Source organism: Chionomys nivalis, chromosome 3, assembly GCF_950005125.1.
Source record: "Chionomys nivalis chromosome 3, mChiNiv1.1, whole genome shotgun sequence".
NCBI classification, from domain to species: domain Eukaryota; kingdom Metazoa; phylum Chordata; class Mammalia; order Rodentia; family Cricetidae; genus Chionomys; species Chionomys nivalis.
Genome location: NC_080088.1, coordinates 76,097,099 through 76,119,411, shown reverse-complemented (window position 1 = coordinate 76,119,411; position 22,313 = coordinate 76,097,099). Strand labels below are relative to the sequence as shown.

At 45.4% G+C, this 22,313-nt stretch overlaps 1 protein-coding gene across 3 annotated transcripts in view; it reads left to right on the top strand.

Moving 5' to 3' along the window:
• Nucleotides 1-20,363, top strand: part of Klhl22 (kelch like family member 22) — a 37,851-nt gene extending 17,488 nt beyond the window's left edge. For all 3 annotated transcript variants that reach the window (XM_057764789.1, XM_057764791.1, XM_057764788.1), the window contains exons 4-7: nucleotides 201-919; nucleotides 11,287-11,479; nucleotides 15,765-15,998; nucleotides 19,450-20,363. In XM_057764789.1, the coding sequence (XP_057620772.1) occupies nucleotides 201-919; nucleotides 11,287-11,479; nucleotides 15,765-15,998; nucleotides 19,450-19,815 (1,512 nt within the window). In that variant the 3' untranslated portion in view covers nucleotides 19,816-20,363. The remainder of the gene's footprint in view (nucleotides 1-200; nucleotides 920-11,286; nucleotides 11,480-15,764; nucleotides 15,999-19,449) is intronic.
• Nucleotides 20,364-22,313: the final 1,950 nt, after the last annotated feature.

Below are 22,313 nucleotides of genomic sequence, written 5' to 3'. Positions count from 1 at the left end.
CTAAGCCTGCAGGAAGTCCCAGCTTTTTATCAGAAAAGGTTGGGGACAATTGAGGGAAGATTTCACTTTGTATCCCCTAACCCCAGAAGGCTTGCTACAGGGACAGCCCCTACATAAGTCTTTTTCTGCTCTCATCCTGTCTCCCATACCCAGATGCAGTTCTCCAGCTCAGGCTTGAGTGCGTGTCCTTCTTTTTACAGATCCCAGAGATTATCCACTTCTGCTGTGACTTCCTCATGTCATGGGTAGATGAGGAGAACATCCTCGATGTCTACCGCCTGGCAGAGCTCTTTGACCTGAACCGTCTGACCCAGCAGCTGGACACCTACATCCTCAAAAATTTCGTGGCCTTCTCGAGAACTGACAAGTACCGTCAGCTTCCCTTGGAGAAGGTCTACTCCCTCCTCAGCAGCAATCGCCTGGAGGTTTCCTGTGAGACTGAGGTGTATGAAGGGGCCCTGCTCTACCATTACTCCCTGGAGCAGGTGCAGGCTGACCAGATCTCACTGCATGAGCCCCCCAAGCTCCTAGAGACAGTGCGTTTTCCCTTGATGGAAGCTGAGGTCCTTCAGCGGCTACATGATAAGCTTGGCCCTAGCCCACTGAGGGACACAGTGGCCAGTGCCCTTATGTACCACCGGAATGAGAGCCTGCAGCCCAGCCTTCAGGGCCCACAGACAGAGCTTCGCTCAGACTTCCAGTGTGTTGTGGGCTTTGGAGGCATTCACTCCACACCATCTACAATCCTCAGTGACCAGGCCAAGTACCTGAATCCCCTACTGGGAGAGTGGAAACACTTCACTGCCTCTTTGGCTCCTCGAATGTCCAACCAAGGCATCGCGGTGCTCAACAACTTCGTGTACTTGATTGGAGGGGACAATAATGTCCAAGGATTCCGAGCTGAGTCCCGATGCTGGAGGTAGGAAAGGGCACTTATCATTGTTGCCTTTGTCGTTTGACAACTCTGTGTGCAGGATTTGTGGGTTATGTGGGCTGCTCAGGGGACATGTTATCAAGGGTCCATCAAGACAGGCCTGATTCCTGCATCTGCCTTTTACAAGAGTGTTAACAGCCTCTCTGGGGTATGCCTATTTCATGTAATGAAGTCCCAATGAATCCAGAGAAAGTGGACCACAGTGAGATAAAAGGGACATCAGAATTGCTTTCTTGCCCCTCCCTCTGACCCTGCTATCCTGAAGCCCAGCTGTCTGCAGCGGGTCACCTTGGCTGCCTATGCTCAGGGAGCATGCTGGGGAGTGCTGTGTGGGCTGGGCTAGCTGCTCCGCCATCTTCAGTCTAGCTCTTCAGTACTTTCTTTCAAGTTCCTTGCTGGCCGACTCTGCTCCTTTTCTCCAAGGATGTCTTCCAGATGCTGCCTGCTTGAGCCCACATCTGAGTACAGAGGAGTGGGAAGGACCAGTAAGCATCATTGAGTTTTTGCTAAGTTTCCCCTTGACCCTGTAGTCAGATAAGAATGTACTCAGTAGATACTGTGAGGAGGCAGTTTTTCTTGAGGGAGTTTTGTGGGCTGCTTTGATTTGCAGGATGCTTCTAGCTCTGATCTGAGAGGGCTATTTCTTGAAAGAGAACAAAAGACATTAGTTCAAGTCTCCAGTACCCTCAGCTACCAGTGGAATTTGAGGGGCCTCTCCATCATACCTTAGTGCATGTGGGGACTCCCACCATCCCTGATCCCTACCGCAAGCTAAGAGAGGATATTGTAGAGAGCAGCTCTGGGTTGGGTACTATTGCAGTTCATTTTAATAATTCTGTTCTGCCTTTGGCTGTAAGCATAAGGCTGGGCTCTGGACTGGCCCTGTCACACGAATCAAGCAAGCACAGTGATACTGACCAAAAGAAAAACAGCCATTACTTGGTCATTTCTCCTGACCCTAGGAAGCAGTCACCTTTGGTGAACTAGGGAGACTTAAACCTGCCTATAACACATTGTGATTAGATGGTTGGAATGGCAGAATTCAGAAAGAAGGAAATGACTCACTTCCTTTGTAACTGGATACTGTCTCCAGTGAGCATTACTGAATTTGGCTTCCCTCTGGTCAAGCCTGGAAGCTTCTTTCTTACAGGACTCTACCTCTAGCTGTGGGGCTCATGTCAGACTGCCCCACCTCATCTGTTGAGAGCTGCAGAGCAAATCTCTCTAGAGCCGTGACAGCTGACAGCTGACCTTGGATCAAAGGAATAGAAATGTGTAGGGTGGTGGTCACAAGTAGGGCCAAGTCTGCCTGCCAACTGGCGAGGGTGTCTGTCATCGAACAGAATGAAAACTTCGTTTACTTCCTAGCCATCGCAAAACTTGCACAACAAAGGGCGCAGCTCTGCGTTGAATGCTGCCCTAGCATGAATAAAGCCCTGGTTCCACCCCAACCCTTTTTTGTTTTTGTTTTTTTTTGGTCGAACTTGTGCCAGTTGAATAGGCAGGATGACCTTGAATTCATGATCTTTCTGTTTTCATCTCTATCTGTGTGCTGGGATATCACAGTGGCTGATCCTTAAAATTGATTTTTCTGAGTTTGTTTCTTTTTCCCTTTTATAGTTTACCAGCTTTAAAATCTATAAGCTCTTGGAATATAAGAAAACAATATTTTGCAATAAGGTTTTGCAGTGTGAGGAACAGTGCTTAGCAGGTATGTCCTAGAGCTCTGTAGAAACTCTTAAGAAATTGTATCATGAAGCAAAATGATTGTATCTTTGTTTCCAGTACTTCTTTTATTTTCTTCTTTGAATTCCTATATACAACTGTGTTGGCCTCATATGAAGTACCTAAAGTAATTAATTAATGTGAAAATGTTTTTTTTACTGTATACTTGGAGATGTTTAAAGTCCAATGTTGTGTAATATATGGGGTCTGCCCACTGGTTTGTCCTTTGTGAGGTAGGTGGCTGTGATAGGAGCACTGAACCTGATAGTCACATTTTGGTCCAGGACACAGAAAGAAGAAACCAGGGATGCAGAGTCACACAGTTTTGTTTTTGTGGTTTTTAAAGACAAGGTCTTAGCAAACAAAACAAAACAAAAACCCAACACAACAACAAAAAAACTGTCTTACTCTATAATCCTGCTTGCCCTGGAACTCTCCATTGACCAGGTTGGCCTTGGACTTTGCAGTGATCCTCCTCCCTCTGCTTTCCTGTTTCTAGGATAGGAGATATGTGCAACTATCCCCTTGAGTCCATTCCCCAGTGACCTAAGCAGGATCATAATACCTCCCAAAACTGCCACCCTGAGGACCAGGTCTTAGTTGGGGTTACTTTGCTAGTATGAAACACCATGACTAAAAACACCTTGGAAGGGTTTATTTTACTCGTAGTCCATTAACAGTTCATGATCCAGAGCAGTGAGGGCAGGAACCTGGACGCAGAAGCTGATGCAGAGACCATGGAAGGGTACTGCCTACTGGCTTGCTTTCCATGGCTTGCTCAGCCTGGTTTCTTATACAACCTAGGACCACCATCCAGGGGTGGCCCCACCCACAGTGGGTTGGGTCCTCCTCTATCAATCACTAATTAGAAAAATGCCCTTCAGGCTTTCCTACCCTGATCTTATGGAGGCATTTTCTCAGTTAAGATGTCCTCTCTGGGGCTGGAGAGATGGCTTAGAGGTTAAGAGCACTGACTGCTCTTCCAGAAGTCTTGAGTTCAACTCCCAGCAACTACAAGGTGGCTCACAACCATCAGTAATGAGATCTGATACCCTCTTCTGGCCTGAAGGCATACATGCAGGAAGAACCCTGTATACATAATTAATAAATAAGTCTTTAAAAAAAAGATATCCTCTCTGATGACCAGCTTATGTCCAGTTGACATAATACTAGGCAGAGCAAGGTCTTTATATATGGACCTTTAGAGGGCACTCGATCAAACCATAGGAGTTAGCCACATCATTCTTTGTACATTTTTCATAGTATAACTAGATAAATTCTTGAGCACTATCTGTGTGCTGTGCCTAGTAGTATCTAGTCCATGTTGCATGTACCCTGACCCTGCCTGTATAAAATAGTATTTTGGGTTTTTTTTTTTTTTAAATTCCAGGTGTATTTAAAATTTTAGTAGCATTTAAAACAGTAAGAGTTGGACCTAGTGATGAACCTATAATCCCAACTGCTTAAGAGGCTGAGGCAGGAGGATTACCAGTTCAAGATCTGCCTGGGTTACTGAATGAGTTCAGATCAAGCTTGGTCAAGTAGTGAAAAGGTGGCCAGGGCCAAGTATGGTGGTTCATTGTTGAAGGAACTGCGGGCCGCTTCCTGCCACCCAGCTCCCGGCCGCCTGGCTAGCTTATGCCCCAAAATAACAGCACACAAACTATTCTTTTAAACACTGTTTGGCCCATTAGCTCTAGCCCTTACTGGCTAATTCTCATATCCCGATCAACCCATCTCTAATAATCTGTGTAGCACTAGTCTTACCGGGAAAGATTCAGCATGTCTGACCTGGCGGCTGGCTGCATCGCGTCTGGCTCTGAGAGGAGCTGCCCAGCATCTAAGCTCACTTCCTCTTCCTCCCAGCATTCTGTTCTGTCTACTCCACCCACCTAAGGGATGGCCTATCAAATGGGCCAAGGCAGTTTGTTTATTGACAAATGACCTTCTTCCATCAGTTCATACCTTTAATCACAGCACTGGGAGACAGTCAGGCAGGTGACACAGTGAGACCTTATTTCAAACAAAAGAAGAAAGATGGGCTGGTGTGATATGACTCAGTGTAGAACTCTGATGGTCTGCACCGAACCTTGGGTTTAATCCCCGGTACTTCAGTGTGTACCCTGCCATACCACTAACAGTCGTGGAAATAACAGAAGAAAAACAGTTTGCTACATTTGACAAAGACTTCTAGTTCATTTTGACCTTTTTTTTTTTTTTTTTTTTTTTTTTTTGGTTTTTCGAGACAGGGTTTCTCTGTGGTTTTGGAGCCTGTCCTGGAACTAGCTCTTGTAGACCAGGCTGGTCTCAAACTCACAGATGTGAGATCCGCCTGCCTCTGCCCTCTAGTTCATTTTGAACTTAGATTTTACTCTTAATTTATGATAGTTTGGCAGTTCAAATATGTGAATTAAAGTTATTATCTTAAAAAATTTTGGCTGCTATAACAAATACCACAGAAGAAGTGGCTTAAATACCCAACACCTGTTTCTCATACTTTTGGTTCTAGAATGTCAGCTGGGAACCCTTTCTTGCTGTATTCTCACATAAAAGACAGACTGAGTTCTCATCTCTTCTTCTTTGTAATAGTTTGAATGTAATTGGCCCTCATCTCATAATCTCATAGGAAGTGGCACTATTAGGTGTAGCTTTGTTGGAATAGGCATGCCTCGTTGGAAGAAGTATGTCACTGTGGGGGTGGGCTTTGAGGTTTTCTATGGTCAAGATGCCTTCCAGTGTCTCAGTCCACTACTCTTGCCTTCTGATCAAGATGTAGCCATCACCATGTCTGCCTGCACACTTCCATGCTCCCTGCCATGATGATAATGGACTGAACCTCTAAAAGAGTAAGCAAGTCACCCCAATTAAATATTTCCTATGTCGCCTTTAATCCCAGTACTCTTGAGACAGAGGCAGGCGGATCTCTGTGAGTTTGAGGCCAGCCTGGTCTACAAGAGCTAGTTCTAGGACAGGCTCCAAAGCTATAGAGAAACTGTCTCGAAAAACAAAAACAAAAAAACATTTTTTTTCCTTATAAGAGTTGCCATGGTTATGGTGTCTCTTTATAGCAATATAAACCCTAGCGAAGATAGAAGTTGGTACCAGGGACTGGGGTATTGCTGTTACAGGTCTGACCATGTTTTTGTTTGGAGGAATTTGAACTTTGGTGTTTTGGGTTAAGGAAGAAATAAAATGCTTTAAGCACTGCTTAATGGGCCATACTAGTAGGAACATGGAAGACAGTGGTGCTAAGAGTTATTTGAACTGTTGGGGGCTGGCTCAAGAGTTTCAGAGGAGAATTTTAGTATGTTGCCTAGAGATTGTTCTAGTCATATTTTGGTGAAGAATATGGCTGCTTTTTGCCCTTGTCTGAAGAGGGTAAAGTGAATAAGATTTTATAGGGAATTACAGTTAAGAGATTGCTTTGGATTCATTCTGTTGGCAGAGGAAATTTCAAAACAGCCCGGTATAGCCTCTGTCATGTGGTTATTACTGGTAACTATAATGAAGATTTATGATGAAAAGGAACAAACTGAGAAAATAAAAATATAAAATGTACAGGTTGATCAAAGGGGCACGAGGAAGTGGAATGAAGCTAAATCCTGTGTTCAAGGAGATAAACAGATTAAGAAATGGAATAAATGGAGTGTTGACCTCAGGGTAAGATCCCACCCTAGTCAGTTTCCAATTTGTGAAAAGGAACTAAAGGAAAGTTTAGAACTGGTTGTGGTGGTGCACACCTTTAATTGAACAAGGGGGCCATGCTCCAGCCCCCAGTAAGCAGCAGATTTTGGCAGCTTCGGCCACATGGTTCTGGAATTAAGGGTAGAAGAAAGGAGCTATGAAATTTGCCCCCAAGACTAAGGAAAGCTGCTGAGGCCAGGCATGTGTCAGGGGTGTCCCTGAATGAAGGTCATGAAGCTGAAGCCTGGATTGCCCTGGAGAACCTAAGAAGCTGGAGATGCCAGAGCCGTGGGACACCTGTTGAGGAGAACTGCTAACAGAGCGGAACCAGCCCTGAGAGAGAAGTGCACTGCAGTCAACAAAGCTGAACAGAGCTGGAGATCTGAAGAGCATTTTGACCTCAGACATGGAGATGCAGAGTTTGGAGTTTGCCCAGCTGGGTTCTGGTCTTGCTTTGGTCCAGTATTTCCTCACTATGCTTCCTTTCCTATGTTTTGAAATGGTAATGCATATCCTGTGCCATTATATATTGGAAGTAGGTGGTCTGTTTTGATTTTTATTTTATAGGGGACTACAGTTAAGAGATTGCATGAGTCTCAGAAGAGACTTTTGACTTTTAAACACTGTTTAGACTGTGATAGACTATGGAGACTTTTTAACTTGAACTAAATGAATTTGTATTATGATGTTGTTACAAGCTTATGGGGGCCAGGGAGTGGAATATGATAGTTTTAATGTAATTGGCTCTCATAAACTCATAGGGAGTAGCACTGCCAGCTCACAAATAATGGCACAGAGACTTCTTGTTAAGTATGAAAGCTTGGCCTTAGCTTAGGGTTGCTCCCAACTAATTCTTAAATTGTCACGTTTATATTAATCTGCATTCTAACATATGGTTTGTTATCTCTGCTCAGTATCATGCACCCCACTTCCTCCATGTCTGGCTGGCAAATCCCCAACTCTCTGATTCTTCCCAGAGTTTCTATCTCTGCCCATAATTCCCACCTATCCTCTTCTCGCCTAGTTACTGGTCGTTGAGTTCTTTATTAAGCCAATCAGAAGGCACCTTAGGCAGATGAGGTAAAACAGAAACACATCTTCACAGTGTACAAAAAGATTATCCTACATAATTAGGAGTTGTGGTTTTGTTGGAGTAGGTATGGCCTTGTTGGAAGAAGTGTGTCATTGTGGGGGTGAGCTTTGAGGTTTTCTATGCTTAATATATTACCCAGTGTCTCAGTCCACCCCTGTTACCTCTGATCAAGATGTAGCCAGCACCATGTCTACCTGCACACTGCCATGCTCCCTGCCATGATAATGGACTGAACCTCTAAAAGAGTGAGCCACCCCAAGTAGATGTTTTCCTTATATGTGTTGCCATGGTTATGGTGTCTCTTCATAGCAACAGAAACCCTTAGGTACTTTTTTTTCTAATGGTTTTTCAAGACAGAGTTTCTATTTGTAACCCTGGCTGTTCTGGTGCTTTCTCTGTAGACCAGGCTGACCTCGAACTCAGACATCTGACTGCCTCTACTTCCTGAGTGCTGGGCTTAAATTAAAGGTGTGCACCACCACCATCTGACTTCTAAATCTTTTTCTTAATAAGTACTAATCTATCCTGAGATGTTTATTCTTAAGACCTGATTAAATCCCAGAGACTTGTCAAAGTAGCTTTCATGTAGCTGTTTCTTGGAACACATGTATTCAGTCCATAGTAGTGTTAGACAAACTTATACCCTTACATGTAATACTGAATTTTGGGCTGGGGAGATGGCTTAGTCTGTAAAGAGCTTGCTTCACAATTATGAGGACCTTCATTCAGACCCCTAGTGCCTATATAAAAGCCAAATGTGGTGGTTCTCCTCTTTAGCTCCAGGGTGTGGCAGTGGTAGAGGCAGGAGGGTTTCCCTCAGGGGCCCACTAGCCAGCCGATAATCAGTGTCAGAGACTCTATTTCAAGATATAAAGTGGTCAGTAATAGAGGAAGACACTCAGCATTGACCTTTGTCCTCTCTACAGGCACATACAGGAGTACATCAGCACACACAAAACATGTTTTAAAGCATCTGTTTAATGTGTGCATGTGCACATGCCATAGGACGTGGAGGTCAGAGGACAACTTGTAGGAGTTTGTTCTCTCCTTTCACCATGATGGTTCCAGGGTCGGAACTCAAATCACCAGGCTTGGCAGCAAGCACACTTGTTCACTGAACCATTTTGCCAGCCCCTGAAGTTTATTTTAATTAGAAAAATTATTACTTAACAATCTGTTCTGACTAAGAAGAAAATTAAAACCAAGTATGGTGGCACACACCTGTAATCCCAATATTTGAGGTGGAGACAGGAGGGTCAGGCTACTTAGGGAGTGCAAGGCCAGCCTGGGATTCATGAGACCTGTCTAAAAACAGAGAAACAAGCAAGCACCCCAGAAGGCCAGTGATACGGCTCAGTAGGTAAAGATACTTGCAACATAATCCTGGCAATTTGTTTTCAATCTCTTGAACCCACACAAAGGAGAAAAGAACAGATTTCATAAACCTGTCCTCTGACCTTCACATATATGCCATGGCATGTCTGTCAACCCAATCATGAACACATTGTAATAATACAAACAGAAACAAAGTAGAAAATGATTCCAATAAAGAGGAACTTGGTCATCTGAATATAGTCATGGATACCTATAATCCCAGTGTTTGGGAGACTAAGGAAGGAGGCTTGGGAGTTAAAGGCCTGCCTGGTCTACATAGCAAGTTCAAGGCTAGCCTTAGTTATAACAAGACCTTATGAGGGTGAGGAGGAAGAGGTCAGATACAAATAGGTAAGGAGAGTAAAACCTATAAACCTACAGTTTCAATGAATGTGTGTGTGTGTGTGTGGGTGTGTGTGTGTGTCTTTAAACCTGAAGCCACAAGATACAAAGAAATTCAGCCTAAGAAACTTAAGTGCTGAAAACCAGAGGGAATCAGGTGGAGAGCTCCAGAGAAGCTGGTTTCACTGTGGTGGGGAAGCAGCTTCTGACTTGACGGAATGAAAATGAGGTTTGAGGGGATACGCATACATAAAAGAGGTCGGTATACAGGAGGCAGCAGACGGCAATCTAACCAGATGGCAGCTTTGTCGGCCTACCTTGGTAATTTAATGAGACCCTGTCTCAAAAATTGGGAAAGGTAGGATTGGGGAGATGCTCATCTGCTAAGAGAACCTACTACTTTTCCAAAGGACCTGGGTTTGGTTCTCAGCACCCACATTTTGACTCAGAACCATCTGTAACTAGTTCCCTAGGTTCAACACCCTATTCTAACTTCCATGGCACCAGACTTGAACATAGAGCACATGTGTTCTTGTAGGCAAGACACTCAAAACAGATACTTTAAAGTTTTTAAAAATAAATCTTAAAAATACTTTAAGGGGCTGGATAGATGGCTTAGCAGTTAAGAGCACTGGCTGCTCTTCCAGAAGACCCAGGTTCAGTTACCAGCACCCACATGGCAGCTCACAATTGTCTGTAACCTCAGTTCCAGGGGATCCAATACTCTCACAGAGACATACATGCAGGCAAAATACCAATGCACATAAAAAAAATGAATAAATCTTTTAAAATATTGTTTTAATTTTTTTAAGGTGAAAAGAGGGCTGAGAATGTAGGTTGGTGGTAGAACACTTGCCCAGCATCCAGTGACCATTGACTTAGTCCCTGGTGTGGCAGAAGAAAATGAGGATGGGTTTAGGCTGTAGAGGACCTTTTTTTTTCTGGCATTGATGGGAACAGAAGGACATGGGGAATGCAGGGTTCTATTGAGGATAGTTAAGTGGACAGTCATGTAGATCTAAGATACAGTAGAGACCAGTGGGCGACAGTTGACATGCCAGATAGCTAAGAGTACCCTGGGGGAATTGGAAGCCTTGTTTAGGCAGTTTCAGGTAAGAGACACAGCAAAAAGAAGGGAAGGGCATCCTGGGCTCACTGAGGTTGAGCAGCAGTGACAGGACTGGCTCTGTGCCAGGTTAGATGATACTTGTTGCTTGAGAGACCTGTTTTTACAGTTGTCAGGGAAACAAGGCTTTGACTTGGGGACACTATTTTTTCTGAAAGTGACATAATGTGGCCTGATATCAGGAAAGCGAGCTGTAGTAACAGTGCTTAAGCGTTCCACTCTCAGCAAGGGTTAGCAGAGAGTTGGGGAGTGTTTCTCCTCTCCTGCCCCTGCACGTCATTGCAGATTGCCCTCAGGGAAGCCTCAGCCCAGCAGCCTTCCTGGTCCTGCAGAATCCTATGGCTTCATGCAGTCAGCTTCATCTTTTTCCTATAGTGGGTTCTGTTTCTTTTAGTGGGGTCCCTAGGATCTCACAGGATCCTGCTCTCTGGTAACCATATTCAAGGTGAGAGTTGATGTGCTCCCTTTAGCAAGGATGTCCTGAGGGGATGGGGGTGGAAAAGGCTTTCCTGGCCAGGAAATCAGGAAAGCTACCAATCAGAGAATGGTATAGTTCTTTCATGTGTGTGAAGGGGGCTGAGGGAAACCTGTGACTATCAGGAAAAACAAGGGTATGACTGCACAGGGTGACCCTTGCCGACCTCATATGAAAGAATGTGAGGAGGCTGGTGCACCCGGTTACCACAGGCGAGAAGATGGTGATCACAGCCTGTGATGGACATTTGGTCGATACAAACCCTAGAGGTTGTTCCTGTGAGGGGCCTACCTCATGGGCAGAAACTCAGGCGGTTTCTGGCTACATTCTAGGCCATGTTGTGAGCAAACTGTGTTCCGTGAACCTCTGTCATGGCTCTGGGTCAGCAAAGTCTAACTGTCAGGATGGAGGGTGTTTGGACCAGACTGTGGCAAAGAAAGGGGGGGGGGGTGCGGGAGTAGAAAGTGTGAGCCTGAAAGGGAAGGCAAGTTGCTCTCCTTGCCAGTGACATACTGTTCTCATGTCCTCCAAAGGTATGACCCGAGGCACAATCGCTGGTTCCAGATCCAGTCCTTGCAGCAGGAACACGCAGATCTGTGTGTGTGTGTCGTGGGCAAGTACATCTACGCTGTGGCCGGCCGTGACTACCACAATGACCTGAGTGCTGTGGAGCGCTATGATCCTGCTACCAACTCCTGGGACTATGTGGCCCCACTCAAGAGGGAGGTAAGGAAGCCCTCCAGTAGGAGCCTTCCCAGTTCCCTTCCAGATCTGTTCTTGCTGACACAAGCTGGAAGATTTCCAAATATGTCAAAACAGAGGGACTCAGAGCCTGGAGGGTAGCCTGACTCACAGTCTTTACTCAAACTCCTCCTTGCAGGAAAACAGCCGTGGGGCCTTCCAGAGGCCACAGAATGAGACCTTTGGAGGTCTTATTTTTATAAAGACAATAATCATCATGTACATACAGCATAGCACCTTGCTTCGGTCCAGTTTGGAGATGCTTAAAATTATGTACATGATGAAAAGGTAATGCTTTATGGGGTGCATCTAATTCTTTTTCTGGTTCCTGGGTACTTTGATCTAGCCCCAACTACCTGTGGTTTCAGGGCAAGGATAGGCCTTGTTGGCATCAGCTCTAAAGCCCTGGCCTCTGAAGAAAGATATTGAGGCTGTTGTGCACTTGCTCCAGGCTCACACCTTAGAGTCGCCAGACCCTCCAGAATCAGGATGGTGTAGTGTTCACATGTAAAAACTCTGCCCAACAGGGACCTGGACGAGACCTGTGGCTTTGGAGTCTTTCCACTACCTGTCATTTTTCTCTCTTATCCTTCCTCAAGCCCTTGGGGATTAAGACTTGGCCTCAATGGATTGAGGTCAGGATCTTCTGGCCAAGTCACCCACACAGCAGGCCTGATTCCTGTCATCCTCTCTACAGGCCCCCAGCCATGCCAGATCCTTGCTCTTTAGCTTCTTTGCAGGGAAGGAGGCTCTGCCCTAGTTTTGGAGAAAGGAGCAGATTTTGCATGGAAAATATCTGGGGCTGTTGAGATCTGAGAAAGGTTTGTGGACAGAGCTGCAGTTCTTCATCTTGGCCACATAGGAGCAGTCTTGAGCTTCATTCAGTTTATTCCACAGCTAGTCCCCTTCATTTCTTCATGCATGTGGTCATCTCTTCCACTAAGTCATGGAGATCCAGTGGTGACAAATGACAAACCCTCCTCCAACAGGTGGATTGCAGAAGAGACTTATTAATCAACCCAAACACTACTAGAGTAGTTACAGTAAGTAGATGAAGGAAATGACGTCTGTCTGAGTAAGTGTCAGAGTAAGGCCTAAAAGTAAATTAGCTATTTTCAGTGGACAAAGGCGCTCCCAGGCCTGAGAGAGATGAGCTTTGAAGAGCCTGAAGAGTAAAGAACTAAGGAGGGCAGTGTTTGGACCTGTGTGGTCTAGGACTGGGCCAACCTGTGGAGGTTGATGGAAATGGGAGGGCTGAGAAGTGGTTTGGAGGCCACTCGAAGATGTTTGTAGACGTAGATGTAAAGCTAGACCCTTTAGACAAATGAAACAAAACAAGAGACAGATGTGGTGACAGTGCTTGTGATCTCAGTGCTGGGAGACAGACAGGAGGGTCACAGCAAATTTGAGGTCAGCCTGGTCTGCATAATGAATTCCAGGGCTACATAGCAAGACCCTATCCTAACCAAAAGAAGAAAACAAAAACAGAAGACAATGTTAAGGATATGGGCTAAGTTTATAGACTTGATGTCAAACATTTAGGCCATGAAAAAGGAAAACTGATAAATCAGATCTTTTCAAAATTAAAAACTCTTGCTGGCAAAAGACCTTTTTAAAAGGTCTTTTTATTTGATGGGTGGTGGCTCACGCCTTTAATCCCAGCACTTGGGAAGCAGAGGCAAGTGGATCTCGGTGGGTTTGAGGATAGCCTGGTCTCGAAAAACCTAAATAGATAGATAGATAGATAGATAGATAGATAGATAGATAGATAGATAGATAAATAGATAATAGATAAGTGTGCTTATTTTTGTTGGTGTGTGGCAGGGGACTTGTCAGTATCAGAGAACAGCTTCCAGGAGTTAGCTCTCTAATTCCTCCATGTGAACCCTAGGAATCAGACTAGGGCCTTTGGGGTGGGCAGCAAGAGCTTGTAGAAATTGAGCCATCTCACAAGCCCCACCTCCACATTTTTTTAAAAGAAACTTATGAAAAAAGTTACTGAGTAGCAAAAAAAATAGATGCAAACCATATGTCTGAACCATAGTATTGAAGAAGTCAAGTCTAGTATTGGAGTTTGTACCTTTAGTCACTGTATGAGGCTCCTCTGTGCTATAGAGAGAGCCTCTGGAAAAACAAATAAGACAGGAGGAAGTAGGAGGGAGCAAAAGAGTGGAAGAGATTTCACTGAGAAGATAGACAGATGAACACGTAAGAAAATAGCATTGTCCATCACAAGCCACAGTGAGTGCTGCCTGAAACAGAAAGTGGCTGCTCCTCCGAAGTTCATGCCACACAAGGTCACAGGTCTCCTGTGCTCTGCCTGTGTGAATGTAAAGTAGTGGCAGCATCTTCCAGCTGCCGTGCAACTCAGAGCTTGCCATCCTGGGGATTTATCTTGGGGAAATGAAGACTTTACCATGGATAAGAATAACCACTTTTTTTTTTTTGGATAGTAGCCAGAAAGTGAACAAATGTCCTTCAACAGGTGAATGGCTTAATAAACTGGTTGATTCACAGCAATAAAAATGGAGAACCTAGATGGATAGAAAGCCAGTTGTAAAGGTTCTATTTTCAGACCAGGTAAGATGGTGTGTGCCTTTAATCCTAGCACTTGGGAGGCATAAATGGGGAATCCTAAGGCCAACTTGAACAGTATAGTGAGTTCAGGACAGTCATGGATTCACAGAGAGTTCCAGGATAGAAAGACCTTGTATCAAAACAAGACTAAACCTGTTCTATCTTAGTTATATGTTCTTGAATGACAGCATTGTAGAAATGGGGAAAAGACTGATGATTCTCAGACATTCAGTATGGGGATTTGGATCAGGAGAGAAGTGGCTGTAACTATTGTCAACTTAAACTGACCAACAGAGAGATTAATTCTCTCAAGCCACGTGTTTGTTCAGGAACAGCACAGCCCTGCAGTCTGGACACACCATCACTGGAGTGGGGATGTTCTTTGTATGGTTGTCCTTTGCAATCTGACTCTCCAAGGAGAGTGCAGTCTGTGAGGTTGAAGTCATAACAGTATCTGTAAAACCTACACATCTGAGCCTGCTCTGTCACAAGCCTAATCCCAGCTCCTTGGGAAACAGAGACAGGAAGAGCAAAAGGTCAAGGGGAGCCTGGGCTACAGAGTATAAAGCCAGACCCTTTTTGAAAGTAAAAAAATTATAAGGGTTGCTGGGTGTGGTGGCATAGTCATTTAGTCCCATAACTCAGGAGGTAGAGGCAGGTAGATCTTTGTGATTTTGTCTACAGAGCACATTCCAAGATAGCCAGAAAGAACTACACTTTCTCAAAAATAACTCCCCTCAAAAGAAAGAAATGTAGGGGCTAGGAGTGTAGCTTAGTTGGTAGAGTGCTTGGCTAACATGCATGAAGCCCCGAGTTCAGCTCTCAGTATCAAATAACCCTGGAGTCATGCACACACCTATAATCCTACCCAGAATTGGGTGGATTGAGGTGGAAGCAGAGAGATCAGAGGTTCAGGGTCATCCTTGGCTACGTAGCAGGTTCTAGGCCAAGCTGTGATACCTGAGACCCTGTCTCAAAAAAAAAAAAAAAAAAAAGGTAAGTATGACTCAGTGGTAGGACATTTGCCTTCATTTGCAAGCCCATGTGTTCAGTCCCACTATCCTGTATTACTTAACAAGTGGTACAATATAAATGATATGTAAATTCTTTTATACAGAAGACTGAATCTCTGTACATGTTCAGTACAGATATAGTATTTTAATTGAAATATTTTTTTGTCCTTGTTTGGTTGAATCCAGAGATGAAAACACATGGGTATGGAGAACCAACTATATTTGACACTTTGTCTCAATCTTTTTCTTTTCCTCCCTATAACACACTTCCTGTGGGTGGGAACTATCTGCAGACACATCTGAAAAGATTGGGTGATGGAAAGGGCAGGTTCTCATTGCCAGTGTGCTTCTCTGGCAGCTTGGGGCGGGCCTTGGTTTTCTTGTTCCCCGTCCAGATGTTTCCTTTAGGGACAAAGAAACACAAAGATTACAATCAGTCTGGGTCTGTAGTTAGCATACCCTCTTGGAAAGAGGTTAGGGATCAACACGTAGGGCAGTATAACCTGATAGAATCCAGGGTGAGTTATCCTCAGTATGTGAAGGTACATCAGATGTGAAACCTTGATTAGTGTGCTATCAGGCAGTTGCAGAGTGGTGGCGGCAGCTACTACTGGCCATCTTGCTCACTGCCTTCTTGCCTATTCCCTGCCTTTCCTGTCCCTTTTGGTGACTCCAAACAGGTGTATGCCCATGCAGGCACCACACTGCAGGGAAAGATGTACATTACCTGTGGTCGCAGAGGAGAGGACTACCTGAAGGAGACACACTGCTACGACCCAGGAAGCAATACCTGGCATACTCTGGCTGATGGGCCTGTGCGACGTGCCTGGCATGGCATGGCTGCCCTCCTCGACAAGCTGTTTGTGATTGGAGGCAGCAACAATGATGCTGGCTACAGGAGGGATGTGCACCAGGTGAGCTGGGTCCAGAGAGTCCCCCTGTACTCTCTGGTTCCATTCATGCATTGCCTCCTTACTATGTATATCCTTCACCAGAAGGGTGCATGTGTTACGCTTGTTGAACACATACCAACTTATCATCACTCCAAGCCCACAGCTTACATGAAGGCTCATACTTAATGCTGCACATTCTAAATAATGCAAACATATGACTGCCATAGTAGTTTCACTTGTGCCTTTACTTATCATGTTTTCATCAAAAAGTTAACATACCTATCCATGCTGGATGTGGTGGCACACACCTTTTGTTCCAGCCTAGTCTATAAGAGGGAGTTCCAGGACAATCAGGGCTACACAGTGAAACTCTGTCTAAAAAAAAAGTTAACATACCCACATTGTAGACCCTCCAACAAAGACTAGAGAAGAATTGAGAGGCTCTTATCCTCTCACTTGCACTGTTCGCTCTCCATCTGTCTGTGACTTGCTTCTAGCTGTTCATAGTCAAAGAGCATCCCAGGCCAAGTTTGGTAGTCCATTTCTGTAACCCCAACACTTGAGCCTGAGGCTGGAGGATTCCAAGTTTAAGACAAGTCTGGGCTATTCAGTAAAATGAAATTAAAGAAACAAAATGTGCTTTTCTCACCAGCATTGTCCCCAGTGTTCTCCACTTTAGCATTGTGTGTATGTGTGTACATTGAGAAATTAAACAAACCCAGGATATCACATGTGCTAGAGAGACTCTATACCATAGTTAATCTACAGTTGACTTTTATTTTGAGGTAGAGTTTCACTTAGTTGCCCAAGCTGGCCTTAAACTCACTTTGCAGCCCCATCAGAACTCCTAGCTTGGGCAATCCTGCCTCGCTTCCTTTAGCTGTGCCAGTGCAGCAGCAGCTGCTGTCTGCCCCAGCTCCAGTACTGGGCAGCACTCTGTTCTCAGTGTATCATCTGGGTTCGTCTAAGCTTCACTCCGCGTTACATTATGAATAATACTGTCATGAATCTCAGCCCCTCCCCCAGACCATTGACCTAGAAGCTCTGGGGAGTGAGGCTTGGCCGCCAGGATTAACATTTCCTCACCTGGTAGAACTTGACTAGTGTAAAGGTTCTCATTGTTTCTATCACAAATTGCCACAAACCTTAGTAAGATGAATTTATTGTCACAGTCATAAGTCCAGCAGACTGACATCAGGATGTCAATGGGGTATCTTTCCCTGTTGGCAGTATTTAGTTTGTGGTGATTGCAGTTTCCTGGCTAGCTGTGGACAGCCTTTCTTGGCTGCCTTCACTTGCGGTAACCACTTCATCTTTAAGCCGGCCAGGGCAGGTGGAGTCCTTCTTTAAGTCCCTTCCACCTGACTTTCCCTTTCTTATTTTGAGTAATTAAAGATGTTCCTCCATTCATGATAGGATTGTAAATCTATAGTTTTATAACAAACTAAAACTATCCTAGTTCAGATGTACATTTAAACCAGGCTAGGAAAATAGCTGTGTCTATAAAGTGCTTTCCATAGAAGCATGAGGACCAGAGTTTGTTTCTCCCACATCATAAAAACTGTCTGCTTGTAACCCCCATGCTGGGACTTGAAGACAGGCAGATCTCTCTCTCTGGAGCTTGCTGGCCAACATAACCTGATTGTTGAGCCCAGGTCTCCATGAGAGATCCTGTCTCAGAAAACGTGATGGGTCGACCTGGCCTCCACACATATGAATGCATTTAGCCCCTGACCTATGGGCTGCCGTCACTTAGTAGCATGGGGCGCTGTAGGAGCTCAGTTGTTCCCTCTTAGATGGAGTAGTTGACATGGGCTGCAGCTCACCCTCTCACCCAATGTCACACAAGAATTACACTTAGTTAACTAACTCATGAAAAGGCTCTGGACCATGATTTCTGCCAAATTTTACAGCAATGTAAAACTGAAAATTTTAAGTGAAACCTTGGGTCAGAGCTGTCTGTAGACTGGGCACAGTGTCACACTCCTGAGCTGACTCTGCAAGTTTGAAGCCAACCTGGTCTACATAAATAGCTACATGCTGGAGAGTGTTATGTATGTGGATGGGTCTACCCAGAAAATATGCCCCCTCCCAAAAAAAAAGCTGCCCCACAACTCTTAATTACATCTATAAAGCTAGTTTTGCCATGTAACATGGCACATTCATAGATTTCAAAGATTAGGGTATGGACATCCTGGGGTGAGGAAGCATTATTTTGTCTATGGTACCTGGAATCCCAATTTGACCACTTAGTGAAACAGATAAGATTTTGAGCCTTGGGGTTGGACAGATGACCCAGTGGTTAAGAGCACTGACTGCTTTTTCAGAGGTCCTGAGTTCAATTCCCAGCAACCACATGGTGACTCACAACCATCTCTAGTGGGATCTGATACCCTCTTCTAACATAAAAGTATGCATGCAGATAGAGCACTCCTATACATGAAATAAATAAATCTTTAAAAAGAAAAAAAAGATTTTGAGCCATTGTTACTTAGGCCTGTCACCTCAACACATGGGAGCAAAGTAGAAGAATTACCATGACTTCCAGTGGTCATCCACACACCAGAGTCCAGCCAGCCAGGACTGCATGGCAGTATTTATTTATTTTTATTTATAAAATGATCTGAATATGCACCCCAACTTGCTGTATTGATGACATGAGACTGGCCTAGACCTCAGAGGGAGCCACCTGCCCCTGTCTCCCAAATGCTGGGATTAAAGGTGTGTGCCACAACTGCCCAGCTTGAAGGAGAAATTTAAATCTCTCTCTCTCTCTCTCTCTCTCTCTCTCTCTCTCTCTCTCTCTCTCTCTCTCTCTCTCTCTCTCTCTCTCTCGTTTTTTCAAGACAGGGTTTCTCTGTAGCTTTGGAGCCTGTCCTGGAACTAGCTCTTGTAGACCAGTCTGGCCTCAAACTCACAGAGATCTTTCTGCCTCTGCCTCCCGAGTGCTGGGATTAAAGGCCTGTGCTGCCCCAACACCCAACTTAATGTCTCTTAATACATACGACTAAATTCCCTTCCTGGCATGTGAGACAGGCACACACCGGCTTTGCCATACCTTTACCGGCACTGGGTTTTATGATTTCCTTCCTTCCATGGTTGCAGGTTACCAGGTGACATTTTGGTTTACATTTCTTGGATTATTAGTAGATTGTTTTTTTTTCAAGTCTTTTTTTTTCTGCATTGACTATTTTATTAATGAAAAGAAGGTTGGTTGGTGGTCTTACTTGGTCAGCAAGTAGCTGCTTCCACACACACTCATGGATATGAAGAGGAAAGATGTTAGGTGGGGTCCCTGGGAGCGGGAGAAGCAGGATATGGAGATAAGAGGGAGACTCCTGGTGGCTGGGGAGGCAAGATGTTGGCCTACAGCCAAGTGAGGCTACGAGTAACAGATGACAAAGGTGACCTGGGGTGGGCTGGCAAACTGTCTCAGACGATGCCCGTGTTGACCCTGTCCTTGGCTTTGCAGGTGGCTTGCTACAGCTGCACATCTCGGCAGTGGTCAACAGTTTGCCCACTCCCAGCCGGGCATGGCGAGCCTGGTATTGCTGTACTAGACAACAGGATATATGTGCTGGGTGGCCGCTCCCACAACCGAGGCAGCCGCACAGGCTACGTGCACATCTACGACATGGAGAAAGACTGCTGGGAAGAGGGACCCCAGCTGAACAATTCCATCTCAGGCCTTGCAGCCTGCGTGCTCACCCTGCCCCGCTCCCTGCTCTGTGAGCCACCCCGAGGGACCCCCAACCGTAGCCAGGCCGATGCAGACTTCGCCTCTGAAGTAATGAGTGTATCCGACTGGGAGGAGTTTGACAACTCTAGTGAGGACTAGGGCTCTCATGCCTTGTTTTTGGGAGGGGATAACGGGTGGTGATGGCCATAGGGTCTGGATTAGAATGCCAGGCTCTGGGGTAGGGCACTTCCCAAGCCCTCCTGGTTCACCAGCTGCCCTTTCCACTCTGTTTCTTCAACCAGCCTGCTGCCAGCGTTTGCAAACTGTGTGGCTGTGAATTATATTACAAAGAAAAGTGCTCTGGAAAGGCTGGCTATCCTCTGAGGGAGTAATCAGGCCCATCCTTTGAACTCTTGTTTGGCTTCTTCTTCCCCTTAGTCTGTTCCCTGATGGGTTAAGTAAGGTCCCTTCTGCAAGAGGTCCTGGATCTAGCAGTCATAGCTGTGGTCAGAGCTCATGACTCCTTTCTGTGAACCACATGATCTGGTGAGCAGCTCCAGCTGCCTGCAGCTAGGGCCTTGAGCAGCTGGGGAACTCTTAAGGTACAGAGGATACTGTGTACCTGGAACTGGTCCTAGGGATGAAGAGATGCCCCATAGCTGTGTGTTTCTGACCCAGTATTGTTGAAAAAAATGAAATAAAACATTATGCAAAAGGTGTTGTGTCTTCTGTGGCTCAGTCTGGATTTTTTCCTTTCCAGTCAGTGACTCTCTGAGTGGCATCCAAGGAGGCAGTTTTCAATTCACCTGCCCTGGGGAATGGGCTTGGCATGGGAACTGAGGCCCTGCTCTATACCACATGGCACCACAGGGTCAATACCCCGCTTCAGACGTCTGAAAAGCTCTCCAAGCTAAAAGGATGTTGGTCACAGAGACCAGGACCTGCCCCACTGAGGTGGCAAATAGCTACCTTCCTCCCAGTCAGGGCATCTAGAATGTCTACCCTGTGGCTCATCGGCCCCTCCTGCCCTAGTCCCTGGGTAGCCTGTCGTTGTCTGTTGCAGACTCTGATTGTGGTGCTGAAGGAGTAACTTAGTCCCATCCTTGGAGAGCCTAGGATGGTTCACTTCACTGGATGGATGACATCCAGGCTGGTTGAAGGTAGAAAGTTCTTGGCTCCTGGGGGTGTGATTCAATGCTGAAGCACTTGCCTAGAGTATGATCCAGACATGAAAATAGAAAGGCAGTGAAGTCCTAGTCTGTGTCAGGAAATAGATCTAAGGCACAAGAGAAGGGGTGGCAGTGTCTATCACCCAATTGTGGGTTTCTATATAGGATTTCTTCCCACCTCATGACTTCCCAAAAGTTTGTCAGATGACCCTTGGGTAATAAGTCATCCTGGGGGCTACGTTAGCTCTATTCGCCTTTACTAGCACCTCCCCTACCCATTGTATGTCTGGTGGCCTCAGAGTCCAAACCTTGCTTCCAGAACACCTTCCCTGCTGTTTGCTCCAAGATCTTCAAGTGCAGATTCCTATCACAGACCACAGACCTCCCGCCAAGAATGAGCAGCTGGACAGAGGGAGCACCCAATCTTCCCACTGGTGCCCTTTCAAGGAAGGGGAGAATGCAGAGGGGTGGAGTGATGGAGGGATGGGCTGAGAAAGGGTAGTCGATCACTCTGGGTCCCACAAGGCAGTGGGTTGGAGACTTGGAGTTGGTATAGTCCAGCAAGCGGTATCTGTAACCTCACTGTCTTAAGATCTTGGGTCCCTAAGGGAAAGATGACATCACACAGATACCTCAGGGTGACAAACCCCACCCAAATGTTAACACCTGCCTGAAGAAGCCACTCTTCAAGGGCAAGTGGCCACTTCCCCCAGTTTCAAGTAGGATACCAATTTGCAGGTCTCAGAGTACTTTGTGTACCTGTGTGCTAACACTGTTATCATCCAAGCCAAATGTGGCCAAGGTTTACAGAAGGGTTCTGGTTGGCCAAAGGGTAAGGGGAGCCCTCTGAGGTCATATGGGTCTTTCTGGTCGTGTATTCTGGCTTTGTCTATACTGCACTCTCAGGACATGAGCTATCTGGCCTCATCTCAGTCCCATGCCCTTGCCCACAACCACAGGAGGGTATGAAGTCTCTGATGACACCCACTGCCCAATGTCACCACTCCCAATGTCAAACTGTAAACCAAAGTAAACCTTTCCCATATATATATATATTTATTGAGACAGGATCTCTATATAATCCTGGGTGTATTAGAATTTGCTGTGTAGATAGAAAAGGTTGTCCTCAAGGTCCTGTCTCTTTCTTGAGATCTAAGGCATGCCAGCAGTAACACCCAGATAAACTTTTTTCTTTTCTTTCTTTCTTTCTTTCTTTCTTTCTTTCTTTCTTTCTTTCTTTCTTTCTCTCTCTCTCTCTCTCTCTCTCTCTCTCTCTCTCTCTCTCTCTCTTCTTCTTCTTCTTCTTCTTCTTCTTCTTCTTCTTCTTCTTCTTCGTCTTCTTCTTCTTTCTTCTTTCTTCTTCTTTTTTTTGAGATAAGGTTTCTCTGTGTAACAGTCCTGGCTGTCTGAGGACTCGCTTTTTTGTAGACCATCACTGGCCTCGAACTCAAACTCACAGATATTCACCCACCTCTGCCTCCCAAATGT